This window comes from Sceloporus undulatus, chromosome 3, assembly GCF_019175285.1.
Source record: "Sceloporus undulatus isolate JIND9_A2432 ecotype Alabama chromosome 3, SceUnd_v1.1, whole genome shotgun sequence".
NCBI lineage: Eukaryota > Metazoa > Chordata > Lepidosauria > Squamata > Phrynosomatidae > Sceloporus > Sceloporus undulatus.
The window spans coordinates 256,291,003-256,315,150 of NC_056524.1; the positions used below are offsets into that span (position 1 = coordinate 256,291,003).

The window sequence follows — 24,148 nt, forward strand, 5'->3', positions numbered from 1 at the left end:
CATTATAAATCTTATGGAAATGTAGTTTTTGCTAATGGAGAGCAAGCTAACATTTAGCTGTGTGCGTGGAACCTGACCTCCAATATTGGTTAAACCCATGAAAAAGTCTCTTCTAAACAGCTTTAACCATCAGCCTGCATTGTGCTGGCAATTCACAGGAATGTATTTGAACCACCTTCTCTAGCTGAAAAACAGTAATTTGATCTGAAGCAATTACCAGGTAATTGTGTTGATTTCCATGCAGTGAAGAAAGTTTCATCTGCTTATTTCTGAATATCATACATCTCTTAAAAGGTGAACAGGTGGGATTTCACCCTTTTCTCCCCCTGTGCACTTGGCAACCCTAGTTAGATAAGGTCACACACAAACAACCCGCCTAGTTTTTTAACAGTGAAGATGCAACCAAGTGCCATAATAAAAAGACAAACTGACCATTGGTGAAAAAAATAGTTTTATATATATATATATAAAAATTACAAAATGAAGCAAACAAAGAAAAATGCAATCTTAGAAAATGCCCCCATTGCAGACTGTGATACTTCTGTTCATTCTGTTTTTGTTTATCTTGTTGCACGTCATGTTGAGCCAAGCTTGTTTTGTAGGGCTGCCATGCAAAAAAGAGGGAGGTATAAAAAGGTGTGTTTTTAAAGGTGAGCAAAATTCTAGCACTTTATTCATGGAGGTGGTGGTGGTGGGATCTAAATACCAGGTATCTGAGGCTAGAATGAGTTTTCTTTTACTTAAAAAAATTGCCGCTTTTTTGGGTCTAGGTACCTGATGGGTGTCCCTAAGAGAGAATCACCGACAACAATTTTTTAATTAATGAATTTACTGTGGGTGGGTTCCTGAAACTATTCCCCAAATAGATTTAGCACCTTGAGTGGCTCACATAGTCTGGGGAGTCAGTACCCTACTGCCATGAAAACTGCCAGGCAACATTGGAGGGGAAACCCGTGCCTCTGGAGACAATAGCAGGGAAGCTAAAAAGAAAGGAAAAAAACCACCTCTCATTCAGTAAGATTGCTATACCCAAAAGTGCTGGAACGTCACCATCCTGGGAAGAGTAAATCAATTGTCAATCAACTGTCGCATCCTCATAAAATCCTGAAAGGATCTGCCCTGTGGCACAATTCTATTTGCATACATTGTAAACCAACACACAAGCACACACACCCATATATACATATGCTGTTTGCTACATCTGGCAATCAAACTGAGATCAGTAAAATCAAATATGACTCAAGGTTTTAGTCCAAATTGCAAATCCAAGCTGTTGAACGCTAACCTGAAAAGTTCAGGCTAACATCTGGAGTGGGTTCATCATTGCCAAGATGAGCCAGTAGCCACCACTGTTCCCACATACTGGGAATACACCTCACTGGATACAATGGGGTTTACTTCTATGTAAGTCTTCATCAGATTGTGCTGTACAATTTGAAGGCACAGAAATTGAAGAATCAACTCCCTCAGCTTTTACTTGTTACTATGCAATCCTGAATTTTTCTCAGGGTGGGGAGAATGTAGTAGCATTAAATGACAGTGTAGCCTGAGATGAATATTGCCAGGGTCACTGTGTCCTAATCCTGTGTGCTAATCCTGTGTACGGGAAGGTTGTGGGTGGAGAAGCAGGGTCATGTCATTTTGGTCACTCATGCAAACTCCTGAGAGCTGTGGAAAACATGGCAGAATTTTAATACAATACAGGGAAGTCAGGAAGTCTCTGCTGAATAACCCACACCCTAAAAATAGACAAACATAGTCAAGAGATTCCCTGCCATTTTTGCCATCAGTTAGTCTGCATCAGTGAAGCTTTTTTAAAAGCCATTTGAAGGATTGAATACCAAGTGTATTTTTATGTGGCTTCAAGTCGTTCCCGACTTAACGAAAATCCTATCGTGGTTGTTGTTGTTTTTGCAAGATTGTGTAGATTATACTTGGTAAAACACACCTCTTGAGTATTCCTTGGCTAAGAAAACTTCATGAAATTTATAGGGTCACATACGTCCACAGGCAACCTGAAGACACATACACAGAGACTGTGGGAATTTGTACTTCCAGCCCATTCACACTATACAATTATAATGCTATAATTCCATTTTAATTGCTATTTTTGCTGAACATAATTCAGTTTTATGGAATCCTGAGAGTTTAGGATGAGGCATTATGTTACCCAGCCAGAGAGTGCTAATATCTGACCAAACTATGAAACACAAGGATCCACAAAATGTTCTCATGACAGTTCAAGTGCAATATAGCACTATAATTGTATAGTGTGAATGGGCCACAGATGTTATTCAATGGAGGCAGCTGCAACACATAATACCTTCCATCAACACTACATCTTCATATGTTCCAGCAATGGTTTATGAAAGAACTTCAAGACATACAGTGGACCCTCGCTTTACGTGAGGGCTCTGTTCCGGACCCCCCCTCACGTAAGGCAAATTCCACCTATGCTTGAGCTCCATTCACTTGAATGGGGCTCGTGCGCATGGTGGCATGGCAGTGCACACGCGCTCCATTCATCTGAATGGGACTCACCGCCCCTTGCGCCCCACACAGCTTGAGCACGTAAGCTCAAAGCCACATATAGCGCAGGCGCACTGTAAATTAAAAGGTGTATGTCCAAGCCAAAAATTGTTTTATATCTGGGTAAGCAAAATGCATCCTCAGTGCACTGGACTGTGACTTCCATCAGCAGGGCCAATGGTGAAGGATCATGGATGTTATAGTCCAATATCTGGGGAACCACAAGTTGGTCAACCATGCTGTAGGTGATTGGCAAGTGGGTGAATCTGATTTTAAGCAGCATTAGGTATATCAGAAGCTACATATTCTTGGACAGTTGTGAATGCCTCTGCCTGAGCTGGTGTACTGTCCTGCTTGCTGCTCTAAACCTGACCTGCAGGAAGCTATAAAGCATCTGCTGATTTAAATTTCCCAGCAATGTCCCAAAGCAACACTCCTCCTGGCCATCATGAGAGGTCTAGAATGGTAGATGTTTTCTCTGGTCCTCCACTGGAATTGGGGCAAATGATGTGGCAGAAATGCAGACATCTGGGAGCAGCCTACCTTAGCTAGATATGGGCACTGGTGGCTTTTGGCTTCCATGGCAGTGAGGCATTGAATCCACTCCAGCCTGAATAACACAGGAGTTGACCAAGGTTCTGAACATAAACAATGTGCCCTTCACATTTTGCTGGGGTTAGGGGCACAGGACCCCCATGAAAGCAAAAAACCCATAAATTAAAAAACAATTTTCTTTTACCTGAGAGAAAACCTCTCTATGAATCTCTAAATCCTCCAACACAACTCTATGATCAATATCTGTCAGAGGCTGACCATAGAATAAACTCTGGAAGACCTACATATGCCTACAGTAGTGTTTTTTCTAGTAGTCTCTTCAACCTCTAATGAAACTTTATGGTCAACCTCCAGCAGATTCATGCTGGAGGATCTAGAGATTTCTAGAGAGAACATGGCACAGAAAATATTATCTGGCACTGAGTAAGGGCTCCCCTGGATTGGCCTTATGATAAACTGATGCAAGCTTTCATTTCCACAATCACAACACAAACATATAAAGGAAACTTAAATCAGGACCCCAGAATCAGAGTAAATGAAATAGATTGGCCACAAAAATTCACTGTATTCCACAACAGGTTGCCAGACCTTCACCCAAATATGATCCCTATAAATGTGCTAAGGCACTGCAAAAGGATGGAACTATTCATTTTGTCCACCCACTTCTTCCCATACATTGTAGACCTCTAAATTTGCTTGATCCATAGCAATTCAATAGACTGGTAGAAATAATCAGAGCAACATGGCAAAGACTGTGGCTCTGTCTTTTGAGAACAGTTGCCTTCAATGGGTAAGGTCTGGCACCTCATCCCAAAGCTGCATTCTGCCATATTCCCAACATCTCTTATTTTCAAAAGGTTAATTTCAAATGAGCAGATTTTGGAACATTGAGTGTATCCTGTGACTTCCACCCTAATAATCAATGATCACCTCATGGATGACTTATGCAGTGAAAATTGTGCATGACCCTATAAGTCAATATGAAGACTGTCAGATACTGAATCCACAAGAGCTCTTGCATATTTCAAAGAGCTGCAGGTAGGGGAAGGTTTTGCCAATGCAAATGCAATGCAATGTGTGGCAGAAGGTTTATGGAAGTGTGCATTTCTAAGTATTTTTGGGTTTTGTTAGCATGTCATTTTAAAAAGAATAGCAAGGGTTTCTTTTCCAAGGAAAGAAGTCTTGATCTAAAGGGAAATATTTAACAAAGGTATAACCATTTGAGCCCTGAGACTTTACAGGTCACTTTTCCAACCGCAGTGTGTAAACCAATTAATGTGATCATTATCATCCACTGTGCAACAAGAGTAAGATGTAAATTGTGTTTTTCAGCAGACTTCACAGTATGAATGAGATGAGCAGAAGGGTTTAGAAATATCACATGGTAGAGCCTTCCTGAGACTGTACCTGCTTCAGACTCTTCAAAATCCATCACATGTTCAGTTTCTTTCTCTACATGAAGATGTGCATATGCCAAGCGCAGCATATTAATGAGAAGGACTTAAACCTTTCAATATGTAGTTTGACACACCAAGAGCCTGGAATGGTAAAGAGTTGGGACAGCTTTTCCATGTGACCTTTCTGAATATGTAGTTTAGCTCTTAAAACAACCCTGCTACAAAAAGGTTGGCTAAATGCAACCCATTATATTTGAATGCTGATATTGAAATAGTTTGTAGCCCCAGTCCAAGAATTATAAAGTATGTTATGAAATCCTGTGAAATAGAGATTACTATTATCCAGTGATGTAAACCTGCCTGTCCTCATGTCTTCCTCCATGCAGCTTTCTACATCCTCTGTAGAAATGTTGCATGCAGTCTTCTGTGTTAGTAACATTCTCTGGATCATAGGTAGAAAGCAGTTCAAGAACTTGATATCCTTCATAATTAGATTCTGTATAATGGCATTCCAACCATTAATTTCTGTGTTTCCTTGTACTTTGGCTAATTGCAGTTCATCTGTTTCTCAGCAGAACCAAGGCAGTCAATGACGGGCAACCATTCAGTAGAAAATATGCACAGCTGTTCCAGTTCTACAGAGTAAATGTCCTTGTTATGAAATCAAACCTGTAACTTTTGATTCCTTGGGCAATCCTTTCCAAGTTTTTGGAATTCTTGTTTTTTCTGCCTCTATGAGACCATGAAGGCTCCAAAGAAACTTGCTTCTTTATCCATGTCTACTAAGTCCTTATTGCTGATAGACACAAAAATCCGATCATTACTGTTTAACTGGAATACCCCCCCTTGGTAAATGGAATAAAGTCCATATCCTGCCTTTTTGGACCAGCAGCTAGTTCTAGCACTTTTCATCAGTAAGATGGGGTCTGGGTAGTAGTCAGTGAGCTTTGAAATATACTGAACCATTTGCTTAGGGTTTCGGACACTGTCGGAGCCAGGATCTGAATCAGGTTCTACCCCCTCAGGTTCACGGAACCGAAAATAAGTTTGGGAATAGATGTAATAGAAGCCTGTCTGTGGTATGACCAGTTCCCCATTGTTCAGTCCTGCATTGTGAAGAAATGAATAGCCTCCTCCTGATGCTTCCCATGCATTTATTTTATATCCCAGGTTGTTTCTGATTGAGAAATCTGCAATTGGTTGGAAAAGAAAAATACCTTTTGAGTTTATAAAGCACAGAACAAGATCCTACACTTTTCTGTTCCTTTTTAAAGTAAAGTAAATAAATATATAAACAATCCAAAGTATTCTGAAAATTCTTGGAAGCTTCCACAGATACCCTACTTCCTACCCATTATGATGAAAGGAGGTGTTACTGTTCTGTGCAAGTTGGACCTGTCCACAATAAGTCATGTCACTCCAACCTCCTAGGTTTTTTGTCCTCCTCCTAAGATTCAATATTCTTTGCCCATTGAACATATTTAGTGCTACTGGGTATTTTAGCTGTTAATAGCCCTGGACAAACGGGCCCTGTAGCACGTCCTGGCGACATGCTAGGGTTGCCTTGGGGCGCTGTTTCTAGACACCCCACAACCCTAGGACGTCACCAGGACGTCACAGCTGTGTGGCGCTGTATACATGGTGCGCACAGCTGTGACGTCACTGCCTCGCGCCTTCCAGATGGGCGCGTACAGCAGCGACGTGCTCGCACTGCCGCAGGCAGTTTGCGGCAGCGCGAAAAGGAGCCGCTTTTTAGCGGTCCTTTTGCTTCCATGTAGCCACGCTGCGCAATTTGGACACTGTGGCGTGGTTACATGGAAAAGAGAGGTGGTCACTGGCCGCCTCTTTCTGGCAGTCTGTACCCCACCAATATGAACTTTTTTTATACTTTTGCAAAACTCTGGGTTCTTCTGTAACTGCAGAACTCTCCCCCCCCCCACCCCTCTTGCATAGATGGTAGTTTGGGCTACATAAAGATCACCTCATAAAGAGAGTGCCTTGCATTATCAAACCTACAATACAAGTACAAGCAATAGCATTTGCCTGAGAATTTTAAATACTCCTCTTTAAAACTGCAAATCCCAGAATGCAACAGGAGGCAGCTAGAGGAGTCAAAGTGGAATAGTAGCACTTTAAGAGTATAGTGTGATAAACATCAATGTTAACTGCCCTGGCTCAATGATACGGAGTTCTGGGCTCTCGGGGGGGGGGGGGGGGGGGGGTAATTAGCCTGAGAGCTCTGGCGCCACAACAAACTACAGATCCCAGGTTCCATGGCACTGAGCTATGGCAGTTACAGTAGTGTCAAACTGGACTATTTATGCAGTGCAGATGAAGTCCCAGTGAAATTCAATGTTCAGGGGGGGATTGGACAGGGATATCCCAAGCCAACACGAACCACCATTTCTAGGAGCGTTTCCAGGATACAGAAAACACTAACTAGTGGACTGCTTCTAGGTTTTAAGTTTTTGCTCAATGTTACACTTTTAGGGGCAACAATAAAGAGCGAAACTACTAAAAAAAGGAAAAAGAAGATTAGATGGCAACAACAACAGCTTTTTCTTTAAAAAAGATTCTTCACCATCTTCTGGCCTTTTTGACAGTATGCTTTTCATCATGCCAATGAGAAATGGCTATATTCATAATTAAGAAATATCAAGAAGTTAATAACTAGGTTCATAACTAGGAATAAGCTGGGAAAACAAAATTGGTTCACCAGATCTCCTGTTCATTGTCTACTTTAAAGGGAAGAATTTAGTATCTTACTTTGTGTGATTAATGCACTCTTCCTGTTTTGGCTTGCAGTAAGGTGAGCTGCCACTCTGGGCACAGCACTCCGAGAAGCTTCTCTTTCAGTTGCAGTGGAAACTTGAGAAACGCGGCCTGGATGAAAAGAAATACCAGTGCTTAAACCTTAAATAGGACCATATATAAGGCACTGCTTCACCAATAAGACAGAATCTAAGAAGAGCCCTGCTGGAGGAGGTCAAATGTTTAGCTCGCCCAGCATTCTTCATCTATGGTGGCCAACTGGTTGCCTCTGGGAAGTCCACAACCCCATGACTACAATGACATCCCTGCTCTCATGCTCCAAACAACTAGGATGGCGCTATGACTGGTGGCATCTAAATTCCTTCTCTAATCCCGTTTTAAAGCTGCTCAAGTTGGTGCTCGTATTGTGGTAGCAAATTCCAAAGTTTTAACTGTGTGCTTTGTGTGTACAAGTAGAACCTGGGGAAATTCCCTTTTCTATACAACCAGCTTTGCCTGTCTCATACTTCACTTGACAGCCCTAGCTATGTAAAGACACACATTGTTTTGATCTGTGCCTGCTTGTTGATCATTTTTAAAGCATTTCCCCTTGGAATGGAGCATTCAGACAACTGATATACAGGTAATAAAAATAGAACACTCCCCATTCAGAGACTCTCACTCTAAGAGCCAGCAAAAAAGGAAAAGTGGATGAGGAGGGGGGATACAAATTCAAGCATTCTTCCCTAAAGTTAAATAGTAGCTCTTATCATGACCAGCTAGAATGGAAAAACTACAAGGAGAAAATCCTGATGCAACTGGCGTCTCAGCAAAGTTGATGCTTCCCATTTCTCTGTCTTTTAGACAGTACAGTCAGCCCTCCACATTTGCGACTCTGACTTTTGCAGATCTGATTATTTGCAAATTTAGTTCATATGTTCTCTCTAGGAATCTCTAAGTCCTCCAGCAAGCCTCTGTGGAAAACCTCCCCTAGAGGCTACACTGGAGGACCTAAAGATTCCTAAACAGAACACTTCTCTAGGCCTCTCCAGCTCCTCCAGTACAATTCTGTGGTCAACTTCCAGCAGATGATGATCACAGAGTTGCTCTGGAGGACCTAGAGATTCTTAGAAAAGTGTCCTCTTAGGTAAAAAAAAAAACAACAGTGGGTTTTTATTTGTGTTTTCTCCACTTTCAGGAGGCTCCTCTGTCTCTAACCCCAGAAGAATGTGGAGGATCTGCTGTACTAATGTAACTGGACATCATTACGGTATCTAACAGACGTTTGGGTTGCAACCACACTGCAGAATTAACACAATTTCACATCACTTTAACTGTCATGGCTCACTGCTATGTAATCCTAGGATTTTTAGTTTGTTGTGACATCAGAGCTGTCTGACAGCAAAGGCTAAATATCTCACAAAACTACAAATCCCAGAATTCCACAGCATTGGGCCATGGCAGTTAAAGCTATATCAAACTGTATTAATTCTGCAGTGTAGATGTAGCTGCAAGTCTTTCTCATCACGTGCTGCCTCAATTCTTTTTCACAAAATTGAAGAACCCATTCATTGAATATGGACTTTTCTGAATACAAAGCAAATACTCTACCACTCAGCTAAGGTCTTGTCAAGAATCATCTACCATAAATGTTTAGGAGGGGGGTGTTTATGCATTAAAGAACCTCAACTTGCATTTTTCTTTTTCCGTCTGAATGTTCCCCTATTGAGGAATCAGTCTACATATTCTGATTTTAGCTGATTTCTTCAATACACTTTTAAAGAGTTTTGCCAACCATTTCACCAGTGTGTCCACACATCATAACATTACTCCAAGAATATTTATTGAACATGGTGGGCAAATGTAACTGGGTCAATACCTGTTGCTGAGGAGGCTGCACTGGAGGCTGCATTAGAGGCTGCTTCCTCCAAAAGGTGTCTGGCCATCATCTGCAATTGCAAATGTAACTGTGTTAACCTTTTTGCCCTCATAAAATTACACATATGAAAAAAAAAACCTGCAACAACCCTGAATATGTCACATTTATCTGTAAGCATGTAGTTAACATCTACATGGGGAAGATGGTTCATATCCACCAAGGGGCCACCATTTGAGGGAACAAGAGCGCCCCCCAAGTTCATTTCAAAGTCCCTGGATCCTTTAGATGGCTTTTTAAAAAAGCATTCTGGATCTGGGACTGTTTATGGCTGATGCTGGGAGAAAACTATGCATGCCCTGGAAAGTTGCCCACTTCTAGTTCACGGTATTTCTTCCTGATACTCATACTATGAATGCTGGAGGAGGTGAGATTCTCTGAAGGCAGCAGGGTAGTTAGAAAACGCTCTCCATTCCAGTTCCCTCAGTGCAGGTTTGTTATATCTTAACAGGGATGGAGCTCTGTGAAGTAATTCTGTCCATTTAAATGTGTATAGTTGGTGGGGTTTTTTTGTGGGGGGGCAGTCATTCATTTATATTTCTATTCCACCTTTCCTTCAGTGAGCTTAGGGTAGTGTATGTGACAGTTCTTCTTTACTTTAGCCACACAACATCCCTGTAAGATAAGTTTGGCTGAGAATTCAAATGGTCCAAGCTCACCCAGCAAATTTCATAGATGATTGCAGAATTTGAACCTGGACCTCCCAAATTCCACTTTGCCACTATACAAGAGAACCTGACAAGAGAGTTGTCATCTTACCTCTCTGAGGCTATCAAGCTAGAACAGGCTGCTGTAAATCGCAAAAAAGGACTAATATAATTACTGGAAGTACATTCTGCTGTTTTTATTTGAAGTCACATTTACCTTTTTAATTAACCTTGAGAGCTGCCGCTTCACTTGCCAGCAGGGGCCGCTGTCTTCATTGTAATCTAGATCCACATCTAGCAAAAAGTCTTCTCTAGTGAAGCAAGCCAAGCTGCTCTCAGAATAAGTAGCACGGAGCTAGGTTAAAGAAAAGGGTTTTTTTAAAGAACAGTTTTTAATTACAGTAAATGTATACATCTCCAGGAGCAGAAAGATGTGTAATATTACAGCTTAATGGAAACATTAGAAACTGTCTTTGCAGATAGCAAATCTCTTTCTCCGTGTTAGACTGAAAGCTATTGATATCTTTCTAAAGAGGACTAATATGTCTGATGTGGTTTAGGATGCAATTACTGGGATTCTTGCCTTGTCAGCATTTTTATCCAATTTCATAAATTTTATTTTCATCATTTATTTATAAATATATTATATTACAGTATTATTTTAAAAAATTATTATTACAGGCCAAGATCCTACACCAGCTTTGTTACAAATGCAGTTTGCTTTGACTGCCACAGGCCCACAGCTCAATACAATGGAGTCCTGGGATCTGTAATTCATTGTGGCACCAGAGCACTCTGATGGGGAGGCTAAGGCCTGGTACAGACGGGCCCTGAAGAACGGCCTCATCACATGCAAGGAGCGCCCCGGCCACACTCCCCTCGGCCCTCGCACGTGATGAGGGCGTCCTTGCTGCGCGGCGTCAAATAGACGGCGCATGTAGTGATGACATCACTGTTGTGCGGCCTCCAGATGGAGCCGCGCAGCAGCGATGTGTTTGTGCTGTCACCAGATGTTTGCGGCGGCGCAAAAAGGAGCCACTTTTTAGCGGTGCTTTTTTTTCACAGCCTCGCTTACTGGTAGCAAACATCATCCTGCTCCACTTTGATCCCCAACAGAACAGACCTCCTTCACTTGGAGCAGCTGCTGGCTTAGGGAGCTACTCTCTATAGACTTGGCCAGCAGTGTTCCACATCTCCCTAGTCTTTTAAGTGGATATGTTGGGTATTTAAGACCAGAGTGATCAGGTGCTATAATCACGTAGTTTGCATACCACAACAAATTACAAATCCCAGGAATCCATAAAATGGAGGCATGGCAGTTGGAACTACATTAAGGCATCTGAGGAAGTAGACTATGAAAGATCATGCTGCCAGTTTCTTTCTTTTAGAGGCTATGCAGACCACTCCTAAGAGGTGGCCTGCAGCCGCCTCCAGCTGTGCTTGTGCCGTGGCCCGAGTCTGGTCTTTCCAGGGTGCAAAATGGAACCGCAAAAAGTAGTTCCTTTTTGCGCCCTGGAAAGGGCGCGATAGCCGTGGCAATGTGGCTTTAAGGTGCTCCTTTAGCGCTGCATTGTGATGCCACACTCTGTGAGGAGCAGCGTACGGTGTAATGCCACCCTAGAGGCAGTCGGGACATGTGTCATGTGGACGCCACACCCCAACTCTGCCCCCAGGTCACCCTTTATGGCCGATGTGCCCAGCCCCTTAGTCTCAAAGCTGCTACAAGATCTTTTTTTACATACGGATTTTACAGACTAACACAACTCTTTGAATTCTTCCCAAGATTTGAGCATGTCTGCACACACAAACAATTTAATTCTGTGTTTGTGGCAGGACAACTGCACTACACAAGCACCTGGATCTTTTTCCACTGTGAAACCAAGTCAAAAGCAATAGCCCAGCTCATTTTCACTGACTTGTTATGACTTGGCTTTACCTCAGGGGTGATTGATCAGGGGAAATTTACTGCCTTTTGCTGACTGAAGGTGGTTTCTCATAATCTATAAACTGAGACAGCAGACTATGATAAAACCTAGGCCAAGGATCATGAAATGCAAGGGATCTCCAGCTCAGTATTAGTAGGCTACACACTAATCTAGGCATCAGCTCCTTTCTCTTCCTGGACTCTTGAATCCAGTTCTTCCCTGAGGCATCCATTAATCCTTCAACTGAAGCAAAAAGCTGTCCGAATCAGTGAGAAAAAAGGGAGAGAAAGAGAGAAAGCGAGAGAAAAGGGATACCTCAGAATGAAAAGATTTTCTTTGCTTTCTTTCTGTTCTAGCTATTAAAACAGTTTCCAAGGTAAAATCCTGTTGTAGAGTCAAAGGCAAAACTCCCATAGATCATTAATTACTCATGTCTCTCCTGATTCCTGATATGGGCCTCAAATATCAAGAAAGCAAGTTACTTTGTGATGCATTTGCAACAGCTAATGTGGAATTTTATATTCTTTTTACACCAAGTCAGAATCTTTACTTTGCTTTCTTCACAGCCCCATTGAAGTAGGAGTTAAATTTGTGTTTGTGCTAATAAATCTGTAGATTTATAACGACTGAAAGTTAGTTATAAACTATGGAAAAGAGCTCATTTACACATATCACCTCAGCCTATATTGAACGCCTTGCATTTGTGGATTAACAAAAATCCCTATTTAATTTCTATTAAAGGACTGTAAAGGTCCTGCATTATTCAGATCATAAATAAAAATGACATGACAGTAATGTTAAAAATAAGCTAAATGACATATAAGAACATTTAAAAATCTGGAACCAAAAAAGAAGGTAGAAACAACATTAAAATACATACTGAAACTTCACAAAAGCTCACTGCATTAGAGTGGTATTCACTGTTTGTTTAACAGCAAGCAGAAACAAAGTAAGGTGGCCCTTTTAGAGGCTGCTCCAAATCTTGGGGGCCACATCAGAGAAGATCATGTCTTGGGTATTTACCTACTGTATTTATGAAGTGGACCCTCAGAAGAAAAAACAAATTATTGGACTGGCTGATATGAAGGCAGCTGATTCTTGAGATATTCTGCTCTGAAGATGTTTAAGACAGGGGTGGGGAATATTTTTGGTCCACCAGGTATTTTGACTTTAATTCCCTGAAGCTGTAGGCAACATGGCCAATGTTAAAAATTGTGGAAACTGTAATCTTGAGAGCCAGGGTTCCTCCATTCCTGGATTAGGGATAGCACCTTGAATTGAGTCAACAAACTGGCAACCAATGAAACTGGCACAATGCAAAGACATAGCTATATTAGTCTGGAAAATATCAGGGATCTTGTAGAACCTTTGAGACTAACTGTGACAGACGTGGTAGCATAAACTTCCATAGACTTGGTCTACTTCCTCAGATTGCATCAACTTCTGCAACTTCTTTCGCAGTTACTCTTAAAGGTGCTACGAGATCCTTTTACATACTGGTAGTTTGGATCAGCAGGCTGCAGACAGAGCTGTAGCATCAACATTTAAAACTAACTGAATGTTTCAAATTTAAAAGAGGTTTAGAACAGCTCTTCTAAACTCAGAGCCATGATTTCCTTGATTGAAAAAGTGCAGTCTTTCTCTTTTCCTACTGCTTTGCATGAATCATTTTATGATATGCAAGAAATCACAATAGCCTCAATTTAGCCATGTTGGCTTCTAAAGTTCAGGGTTCATTTGCTCTCCAACCCGTTTTTGTCTTTGTGGCAGTCCATGCTATCTGTAGAACTCTCCTCCAGCACCAAATTGCAAATGATCGAATCTTCTTCCTATCACCTTCACTGTCTAGCTTTCACAACAACAAATAGAAGTCCGAAATACGGTGTCATGAACAATTCTGATTTCAATGCTGTACCTTTACAATGGTGATATTAAATTGAGTATCTTCAGAATCTTATCTAGTTCCTTCACTGCTTCCCTTCCAATTCCTAGTCTTCTTCTAAATTCTTCATTTCAATCTCCATTTTGATTTATTACAGTACTACAATGTATGAAACACTGAGCTCAGAGCCGGCTTCTCCAAGAAAGGGTGTGGTTGTCTTTTAAGGTGAGTGAAACTGCAGTCTAGACTATCACTGCCACCTGGCTACCCAATAGCAGGGCTGGTTCCCATATTTCCAAATTATGAAACTTTGGGGTCAGATTGTGAAATCCCAGTTAGCATTTCTATACTGGTTCACTAGATCTTGTATTCAACTGTCCATTTGTCTTGTCTGGATTAAGCACATTTCTCCCAAATCCAGTCCAAAATTGCTACAGATCCAGCCATTCAAAAGGTTTATGACTTCCACCACTGCTCTGGTATTGGGACTGAAAGGTAGAGTAGGGTGTCATCCATACATTAACCACAGACAAGACTAGGTCTTTCTGAACCGAAATTCTGAATGATGCCTGGTACAACCACAGATAATTTTGCAAGTTTGGGCACCTTCTGAAGGCCAATGACTCAGAGAGCAACTTCAGACAAGGACGGCTTGGACCTGCCTGCCTTCTTCACTGCTGAAATCTTCTTACTCACCCACATCTTGCTCTATGCCAGACAGTGGAGGTGGTCAAAAAGAGAAGCAATAGCTATTGTTTCCTGCTTTTTTGTTGGCTCTCTGCCTGACCCATAAGCAAGTAGTACCAAAAGATGAAGAGGAGGAGAGCCAGTGGTTACAATCTTCCATGTCAGTAGGGCAGTGAATCCGCTCCAGGTTTTAGTCTAAATTTTGGAGGATTTATCCTTTCTGCTCAATTTCATTGCCCAGCTAGGTTCAGCGCTTTGGGATACCCCTTTAAATGTCAGACCCATAGCAAATGTACTACACCAAGATGGAAACTCTGCAGCTAGAAACAACAGCAATGAGAAAGTACACTGAGAGCCTGGAGCAGATGCACACGGCACTCAAGTTCCCTTCCTTTTAAAGGTTTTTGTTGAGGTCTTTGTAAAGGAAACTGCAGGGAGGAAGTTGCCACTGAGGTCAAAAACTAATTTATTTCTATGTGTGGTTTCCTACTTTATCCTTCAGGGGGAGGGGAACCTTTGAAAAGTTAGGCCCTTTATATCTACCTTTGAAAACCCAGAAAATGGAGGATGTGACCCCAAAAATAAAGGCAATGTGTCCCTCTCAACCAAAGAAAGCTAAAACCAAGCAGAGAGTAAAACAGGCTGAAGAGGAGAATCCCATCTGATCAACAGGCTTGGAGACTTCCCAATCGTGTGCTAGAATATCAAGAATGTTTCCCACCCTGGCACCTTCCATATGTGTAAATGTGTTGTATTGTTATTGCCACCATCCCCAGTCAACATGCTGGTTGGGTCTGATGGAGATGGTATTCCAACACATCTGGAAGGTGCCATGCTGAGGCACTTCTCTATAAAGTCTATAAAGATCCCCCCCGCAATTAAAATCTACAATGGCAACAAAAGTCTATAGTGCTCCTCTTTTCTGCATGACTCCAAGAAGATGTGGCTGGAAAGTCCACCATCATTTCTAGAACAAGGCTGGGAATTTTTCAGAGTTACTTTCAGCCCACAGAGATGAGCTACAATTAGTGGTAAGAGTTTGCATGGGAGTTGATGATTTTGCAAAAACCTGCCCTTTCTATTCAGGTTATGTTGTCTTCCATGTACAGACTGACCTGAGACTCATCAGACAGACTGGGAGGGAAGAGCAAATAAGTGGGTGATGTGAGCAGATTTTCATCTGTTTTTGTTTTCCCCAAGCAATTTTAGAAGGATGTTAAGAGGGCTTGGAGGGAGTGACATAAAGTACTGCGTTTGTAAACAGTTTTGGGTGCATCTGCCTGGTTTTGAAGTGAAAAAGAGCCCAGAAATCAGCAAGAAAAATGTAAAAAGATATTTGGGGTCTCTGCATGTGGACCATGGATGGTTCTTTGTTCACTGCTGTTCTAGTAGATGGGCATCCAGCACACGTTTTCAACAATTCCCAAAGATAAGCCACAAATCCAAAACTATGCTCTTCCACAGAGTAAAAACTGGAGAGAAAAAGGGCAGAAGGGGGAATAAGTGAAGGTGAGCCAGAAACAGCAAGTATTAAGAATGGCAACCATAAACTATCTCCTTGTCCTTACATCCTTCAGTTTATAAACTAATTTTGCTCCAAAAGCAGAAGACAAAAGAAAACCTTTGAGAAGATATCACTTTACAGAGCTTCAAAACGTTGCTTTTGGGGACCAGAATCCCTAGGCAGGGTTGCTTCTATTCTGGGCCAAAAAAGTACTGCCTTTCTGCCATGAATAAAAGTTGGTGGAAAATCTCTTTCATAAACACACAGACAAAATCAAAAGCCAAATTGATTTTGGGCCAGTGTAGTCAAACTCCCTTGATCAGATTAAGGTTGCCAACCTCTTTACACCAATTTAGAAATAACAACCACTGAATATAATAGGATTGGCTTCAGAGTGTGTTCAGATCTGAATTACATGCAAATTAAGCAAACATTTTGTTTGCATAATTTATTCTGGAAATATAGATTTTCAAAAAAATTGGGATTAGTGACATGAAGATTAGCCATTGGCTGGTGCACCAGCTGTCAAAAATTTAGCAGCCAATCAGGGAATGTTTCATCTCTATTGGAAGACCAGGAAAGCTACTTTTTGGAATACAACTCCCACAATCCCCTAGCCATCATATCTGGGGATTCTGGGAATTATAGCCTCTAATCTCTCAAGGTGGACATTCAAGCTCTACCCCCTTACAGCTGGAAGTGTTTCTCGAAACCCAGTGTCTGGGAACTATTCATTGCCTGAGTGCATGTAATACTTACTTCCTCCTCCTATTACTGTGAAATACAGTGGGTTTATTTCTCTTAGTGTAAACAAAATGTATATTACTGCACTCACTCACCCTAGGAATTGTATATCAAAAAGTGGTAAGGCAATTTCTGAAGAAAGAGAGCTCCAGAACTCTACTTTCTGCTAAAAGCAAACAAAATCAAATGTCTAGACTGGGGGTGATGATGGTATGGGGGTGAATTTCCCTCCAACTCCCTCCTCCAGGCTGCACATCCTTGGGAGGATACAAAAGTATGTCCTTTTTTGGTTGTATCCTGGCCAAAATGGCAACCAAAAGCTACCTTTTTAGCTGGAATAGTGATCTTTGGCAAGTCACACTCTCTCAGCCTCAGAAGATGACAATGAAGAAACTGAAGAAACTTACAAAGAAAACGGTTGCCATTAAGTTGGAAACAATTTGAAGGCACACAACCACAACAGTAACCCCCCCCCCAAAAAAAACATAAATAAAAGGAAGTATGGGGAGCCTAGGGGTATGGGAGAGTATTTTTTTTTATGTTTTTTAATGCAGTTGACATAGCTTTCAAGTAGAACTCTACTAGGGTAAAGATCTTCCCATTCTTTCTTAGTTTGTCTCTCTTGATCATGCAGGAAACACAGTCATAAAACGTCTAGCCAGGTTTCCAAACAAGACTATCTGGAAACAAGACTTCCTGGTAACTTTTTTTTTCTCCTTCCTCCTCAGGGGCAGCAATGACAGCTGCGCAAAACAGTAGAGAAACACAATATTTTAGATGTGACCTTCTGACACACATTCCATGTGCCACTGGTAATACAAAAGATTCCTTCTAATGTAAGGTTTCCTTCATGTGGGAAAAAAATGTCCTTTAAAAAAAGGAGAAAAAATCTGCTTTGATTTAAAATATATATATTCTGCTTATGAAAATGCTAATAATCAGGCATTATTTCTACCATACTGCAGTCTGGAGTGGCTGAAACAGAGTGGATTACGACAAACCTGCAGTGTAGTCCACTGTGAATATTATAGATCAGGAAGAGCTTGACGAAGAGGTTCACACAATAACTCTGTAATGTGGTCCAGCATTTTAAGTGAAAAATTTTGGAGGTGGGATGGCAGAACGTGAACTACAATCTTGCAATCCTGTATTATTTCTGGTCCTCTCTTAAAGGATGTGTGTGTGGCAGAAGCATGATGTAGTGGTTTGAGTGCTGGATTAAGACTCTGGATACCAGGGTTCAATTCCCCACTCAGCCATGAACCCAATCAGTGACCTTGGGTGAGTCACACACTCTCAGCCTCAGAGGAAGGCAATGGCAAACCTCCTCTGAACAAATCTTGGCAAGAAACCTCCATGATAAGTTTGCCATAAGTCAGAAACTACACAAGACTTGATGGCACACAGCAGCAGTAACAATGCAGAGAAAGTAGAAAGTTTACCAAAGCACAGGTTAGTGCAGTGTGAAGGGGAGAATGCCAAACCTTTCTTCCAATCCCCTCCTTAAAGTAATAATCTTGGTAATCCTCCTCAAGAAGACTGCATTTCTTCCTTTTAAAAAGAAGCCAACCAAACATAATTAAACCCATACTTATAAAATCATGTGGAATCTGACCCTCAGGGCTTTTAGTAATGAACAACTTTGCAGAGAAAGTTTGATTATCTGCTGGCCTTTGCAGTGTTTTGGCTCCTTTCTGCTGGAGGTCAGTTTGGATTTCTGTGAAGGGGTTCAACTGTTCCCAAAACTGGAGGTTAAGTTTAAAAATTAAAAATTAATTTTATGAAACTAAACCCGCTTTAGACTCTCTCTTACATCAAATCAGCAGCAGCACTAACTTGCAGGTAACTTATATTTCCTTGGAAGCAGATCTCACACAGCTCTCCTCTGGGTAGATTTCAAAGTAAGATGGAAAAACCACAAAGAAGTAGGAAGCAGTTTTCAGACAGACAGTCATATTAGACTGTTGTTGTGTGCCTTCAAGTAGTTCCCAACTTATAGCAACCCTAAGGCAAGCCAATCACAGGATTTTCTGCAGCTGAGAGTGTGTGTCTCACCCAAGATCACCAAGTGGATTGCCATAGTTTTTATTTTATTTATTTTATTTATTTATTTTATTTATTATTATAGTTGAGTGGGGAACTGAACCCTAGTCTCCAGAGTCATAGTCCAACACTCAATCCACTACACAACTTTAAGAGCAAGAGATTTTTTCAGCATGAAAAAGCGGCTTCCTTAGACACACAGGAAACAGGTAGCGAACATCCATTATATGTCTCATGTCACTTATTACATGTAAAATAGTCCTAAAATTGTAACTTAATATTTCTGCATATCTAATAATCTAGGGGTGGCAAGCCAGCATGGTATAATGTTTTCAGTGCTGGCCTAGGATTCTGGGATACCAGGGTTCAAATCACACTGTCTCAGCCTCAGAGGAAGGCAATATTAAATCCTTTCTGAACAAATTTTGCCAGAAAAGCCCTGTGATAGGTTTGGCTTAAGGTCAGCCTGTGTTGAATAGGGTGAATGGTGTCAGGGGTCTGTTTTAAAGAAGAAATACACTCCACACAAGTGGATTTTTTAAAAAAGGTAAATAGGAGTGTGAATGCTCTTTTTTAGAGCCATTGGACTTCCACCCACTTCTCTGCCAAGACATCAATTCTGCACACTTAGATCACAAGAAGGGAACCCCTCAATTCTGGGAATGGAGTTTACATGTACAAGTCAGCAAGGTAGTGAATCTGTTCTGGAATTTAGACCAAACTTGAAAGGATCTGTCCAGGGTGCTGAATCTGTTTTGAGGATACTTTGGAGAGCTGGACTAAAAACTGGTGTGGATTCCACATCCATCTGACCTGGGAACCAGCAGTGTGTCCCATGTCCCCTTCTCCACTTTTTAGTGCTGATATGAGCAAGCACAACCTCTGAATAGAGCTCTTGTCAAGAGCTTGCTACCTTTCCTGACTACAATTTCTATAGGAGACACTGTGCAAGAAAAGGGAACTTCCAAGCACTTCCAGGCGATTTTACTATTTGGGGTTTGCCTAAAACAACACCTACAATTTTCCTAATCCAAAGGTATGGAGGCTTCTCTTGAAGATTCCAACGTTCTCTGCCTAACAAAAGGGGCTGTGACTTCACAATAGATGGAGACATCTGGGATCTTAGAAGAAGGGTTTTTTTAAAAAAATTTTGCATTGCTAATGAAATTCAGATTTTATCTCTGGACTTTGAAATGCACATGGCCAGAAGAAAGGGGGACCTGCTTGCATAGATATCCCTCCAAAGAACAACATACCAACAGCACCTTGAGAAAATGAAGGGCCTATGAGTAACATCACTTAAAAAATTTTCCATGATTTTTAGTATCTTTGCCTGATGAAGAAGCCAGTGCAGCTCAGAAAGCTTGCATCATTTATTTGGTGCATTTTGGTTAGCCAGATAAAAGTGTCAGTTTTGTGGGTTTTAAATGTTATTGTATTTGCTATATGGCCAACAAGGCTACCGTTGAATATGTTTCCAAGCTCTGTTTATTGATGGTGTTTTATAAGACTTTGAAATATATCAAAGCTTTATGTTGTTATTACTCCCTGACTACAGCTAAGTCCCTCTGTTTTTTCCTGGATGCATTTACAATTGGTCCTCCACATTTGTGGCTTTGGCTTTTGTGGATTTGATTAATATTTTCTCTTTAGGAATGTCTAGGTCTTCCAGCACAATTCTGCTGGAAGCTGATCTCAGCGTTGTGCTGGAGGACCTAGAGATTGTTAGAGAAAACACTAGGCATTTGTAGGTCCTCCAGTGTGATTCTATGGTCAACTTCCGGCAGATGTTGACAGCAGAGTTCTGCTGGAGGACCTAGAGATTCCTAGCAGTGTGTTCTCTCAGGTAAACAAATAATGTTTTTATTATTATTATTTGTGGTTTTTCCACTTTTACAAATGGCCTGCGCCCCAAATCCTAGGAGACGTGGAGGGTCCACTGTATATTAATGTTTTATGTTGTTACTACTCTCTGACCCTGTTTTTCCTGGGTGTATTTATTTTGAGGAGAAGAACCAGCAACATTTCCAAGGACAGTTTTCACCATTCCTGGTACAAGAACTAAAAATCCTAAAACAGACGCAATACGGCACCAAAAGCACCCATGCAGATACTCAAGATTTATGGCCCACAGAAAAATCTCTCACCCTTCTCATCTCTCCCTCTCTCAATGGACACACACAAACACATACACACTGTTGTGGTTCCAGTTTGAGGGAGTGCATTTGCATATCACCAGCTGATAAAAATGCAGGTTATCCTACAAACTAAACAGAATTCCTATCTCTTCAGGAAAGATAAACATGTCCAGGAGAGAAGTTATGCAATCCAAGTTCGGATTCTACTTGTCTGTTTCTTTAGTTGCCACAAAATTTACCATCTCTTTTTTTAAAAAAAAAAAAGAGCTACAAGAGAAAGGAAAAAAACAAAACAAGTTGCTTTCTTTTTTGGATAAATTGCCGTGAAGTTTAGCCACTGTAGGTAAGAAAGAAAAACACAGTGTGTTTGGGGAAAAGCTTAAAGGAGGGGAGGCTTAAAGAGAAAAGAGGTTTACCGAAAACCAATGCCCTTTATTTTCTGAGGATTAGGTATACTGCAGAAATAATCCAGTTTGAGACCATTTTAACTGCCGTGGCTCAAGGCTATGGAATTCTGGGAACTACTGTTTGTTGCCTCCTACTGATCCAATCAAACTACCTATTTCTCTATGGATCCAATCAAAGCATCTATCCCTCATTGCTAGGAAATATGCAGAGACTGGAAGTCTTCGTTTGGCTGCATCCACACTGCAGAAATAATCTGGTTTGAGAGCACATTAACTGCCATGGCTCAAGGCTATGGAATTCTGGGAACTGCTATTTGTTGTGCCACCGGATGCTGTTTCTGTCAAACTCTACAATTCCAATAATCTCCCTGCCATCAAAATGCTAAGTAGGGGATTCTGGGAGTTGTTATCCCCCCCTCAAAAAAACTTTCCCAAATATACTGATAGCAGTAACAAGCTGAAGAGGAAAAGCTGAGCTAAATATTAATATTTTAAATGCTTGTCACTTCTGGGGAAGAAGTGCCTTTTTCTCTCCTGAGAGCAGTTCTTAAACTAATACAAGGATCCTGGAAACCTCCTACCGAAAGTTATGTCCAGCTAAGAGAGTCTAGACACAGGGGAATTCAGTCATGCAGCCTGATCCTCTGCACCATTTTCTACAGAGGTACCTGAGCACAGGATCCGTCCTGATCCAGTGGTGTTTTCTTGTAAGTTCTTTTTTACTCTACACAGGCTGCATCTACACTGCAGTTGGACACCACTTTAACTGTCATGGCTCCATCCTATGGAATCCTGGGGTTTGTAGTTTGTGACACCAGAGTTCTCTGACAAAGAAGGCTAAATAGCTCACATAATTACAAATCCCAGAATTGTAACTGCAAATGTGATAAGTATGCCCCCAGTTCTGTCATCCAAGTCACTGATAAGGAGGCTGAATAGCACTGGGCCCAGGACAGAGCCCTGTGGGACCCCAATGGTCACTTCTTTGCAGAGAGTAGTGCAGTGTGACACAGAAGTCTGGGATCAACAAAGTTTACTTCTCAAGGAAGCCTGAAGGCAAAATACTTTTCTTTTCAAGCTGGCTTTTAATACACAATTGTGCCCAATGAGGCTTCTTATTGAGGGACAACAGGGTGAAAAAAATTGGGCACTGGCACTAGGAGACCTGGGTTTGAATCCTGGCTCAGCCATGGAAACCCACCAGGTGACACTGGGCAAGTCACACTCTCTCAGCCTCAGGATGGCAATGGCAAGCCTCCTCTGAAGAAACTTACCAAGAAAACCCCTATGATAGCTTTGCCTTAGGGTTGCCATCAGCTGGAAACGACCTGAACGTAGGTAACAAGAGACTTCTTACTGGAATATGTTTTGAATGGTTTTATATTAGCATTTTGAAAGTTACCATTTTAAAGGCTTCTTTTCACTAGTTATATTTATGCGGTCATTTAAGGGCATTCTGCACCGTGCTATTGTTGCTCTTTGTAAGCACCCTTTGTGGGCCGCCTTGGGTGCAATTTGGGAGAAAGGCGGCATACAAAAATCAATCAATCAATATATTAATAAATCAGTAAATCCACTTTTCATCCCTGCAGTTCGGTGGAAAATGGGCTGGTGCGAGCTTATGGCAGCCCTGCACACTCCGTTCCTGAGAAGAATGGAACATAACGAAAGGAACGAGGCAGGAACTCGTTACCAGAGCTCGTTACCTCATTCGGGAAGTTGCAGGCCTTTTTGTTAAACAAAGGAACTGGTGTCTGTTTCCAAAGGGGCCGGGTCTTCCCCCCAGGCCTCCCTTTCTTTCCTTCCTTTGTCAGAAACTGCAGCGAGTTCTGCAACTTCCAGCAAAACCTGCAGCAGTTTCTAACAAAAGAGAGGAAAGAGCCAGGCCCTGAATGGAGGGGAAGGAAAGCCACGGTCCGGGCAGAAGGGGGGCAGGGTGTGTGTGTGTGTTTTACAGAAGGCTTGCACACACACACACACACACACACACGCTTGCCTGTGTGTCTTACAGAAGGGCTGCTTACATACATATTTTACAGGTTTGAATATATATATGTGTGTGTGTGTGTGCATTTTATATAAGGATTGCATATATGTGTGTGCGTTTTCTAGATGGGTTGCACATATGTGTGTGTGTGTTTTACAGGAGGGTTGCATATGTGTGTGTGTGTTTCATAGAAGGATTGCATGTGTATATATGCTACAGAAGGGTTGCATATGTGTGTGTGTGTATTTTGCAGGAGGGTTGCAGATATATATATATGCATGTGTTTTATAAAAGGATTGCATATATATATATGTGTGTGTGTGTGTGTGTGTGTTTGCAGAAGGGTTGCATATCTATGTGTGTGTGTTTTATGGGAGAGTCGCATGTGTGTGTGTGTGTGTGTATTTGTATATGTTTTACGAAGGGGAACATATGGTTTTCACACACACACACATACACACACGTGTGGCGTGCTTTCCAGTTGTCCAAAGTTGCCAATCTTGCCCTGCAAAGGCTGCAGCCTTTGCCCCTTTGTCACTGTGTGTCTCCGCTCTGGGCCCCACAACAAACTCCCAACTCCCAGAACCCCATAGCCTTGAGCCAGGAAAAGGAGTTAAAGCGGGGCCAAACCGGGTTATCTCTCCAGTGCGGATGCCGCTCTGCAAGGAGATGGTGCGCTTCCTTGTCAGCCCCCCCCCTCCCTGGCTGTCCTCCAAAGGAAAATCCCAAAGGAAAGGGGAGGAAGGGGAGACCGACCTGTTGGAGCTCGTTGGTGAAATAGAGGAAAGTGATGGCCACGCAGATAGACTGCAGCAGGACGGCGAAGATCAGCACCAGGCCACAGGTTTGCCCGGCGCTGGAGGAGGAGGAGGAAGAGGAGGAGAGCATCCTGAAGGAGCCAGAGGGACCCTGGGGCAGCCTCCAGATCTGTGTGTGTGTGTGTGTGTGGCTTTGGGAGTGAGTCTGGGGTGTGTGGGGGGCAGTGGGGCTGCATGTGGAGAGAAAGAGAGAGAGGC

General features: G+C 41.9%; 1 protein-coding gene across 1 annotated transcript; it reads right to left on the reverse strand.

Annotated features, from left to right (window-relative positions):
• Positions 1 to 434: 434 nt before the first annotated feature.
• TNFSF10 (TNF superfamily member 10) lies at positions 435 to 24,148 on the reverse strand. Its single transcript, XM_042457611.1, has 5 exons — positions 23,889 to 24,148; positions 10,033 to 10,170; positions 9,112 to 9,181; positions 7,248 to 7,364; positions 435 to 5,671 (listed from the first exon to the last, which is right to left on the reverse strand). Exons 1-5 carry the CDS (start codon positions 24,018 to 24,020, stop codon positions 5,214 to 5,216), a joined length of 915 nt encoding a protein of 304 aa, XP_042313545.1. The 5' UTR covers positions 24,021 to 24,148; the 3' UTR covers positions 435 to 5,213.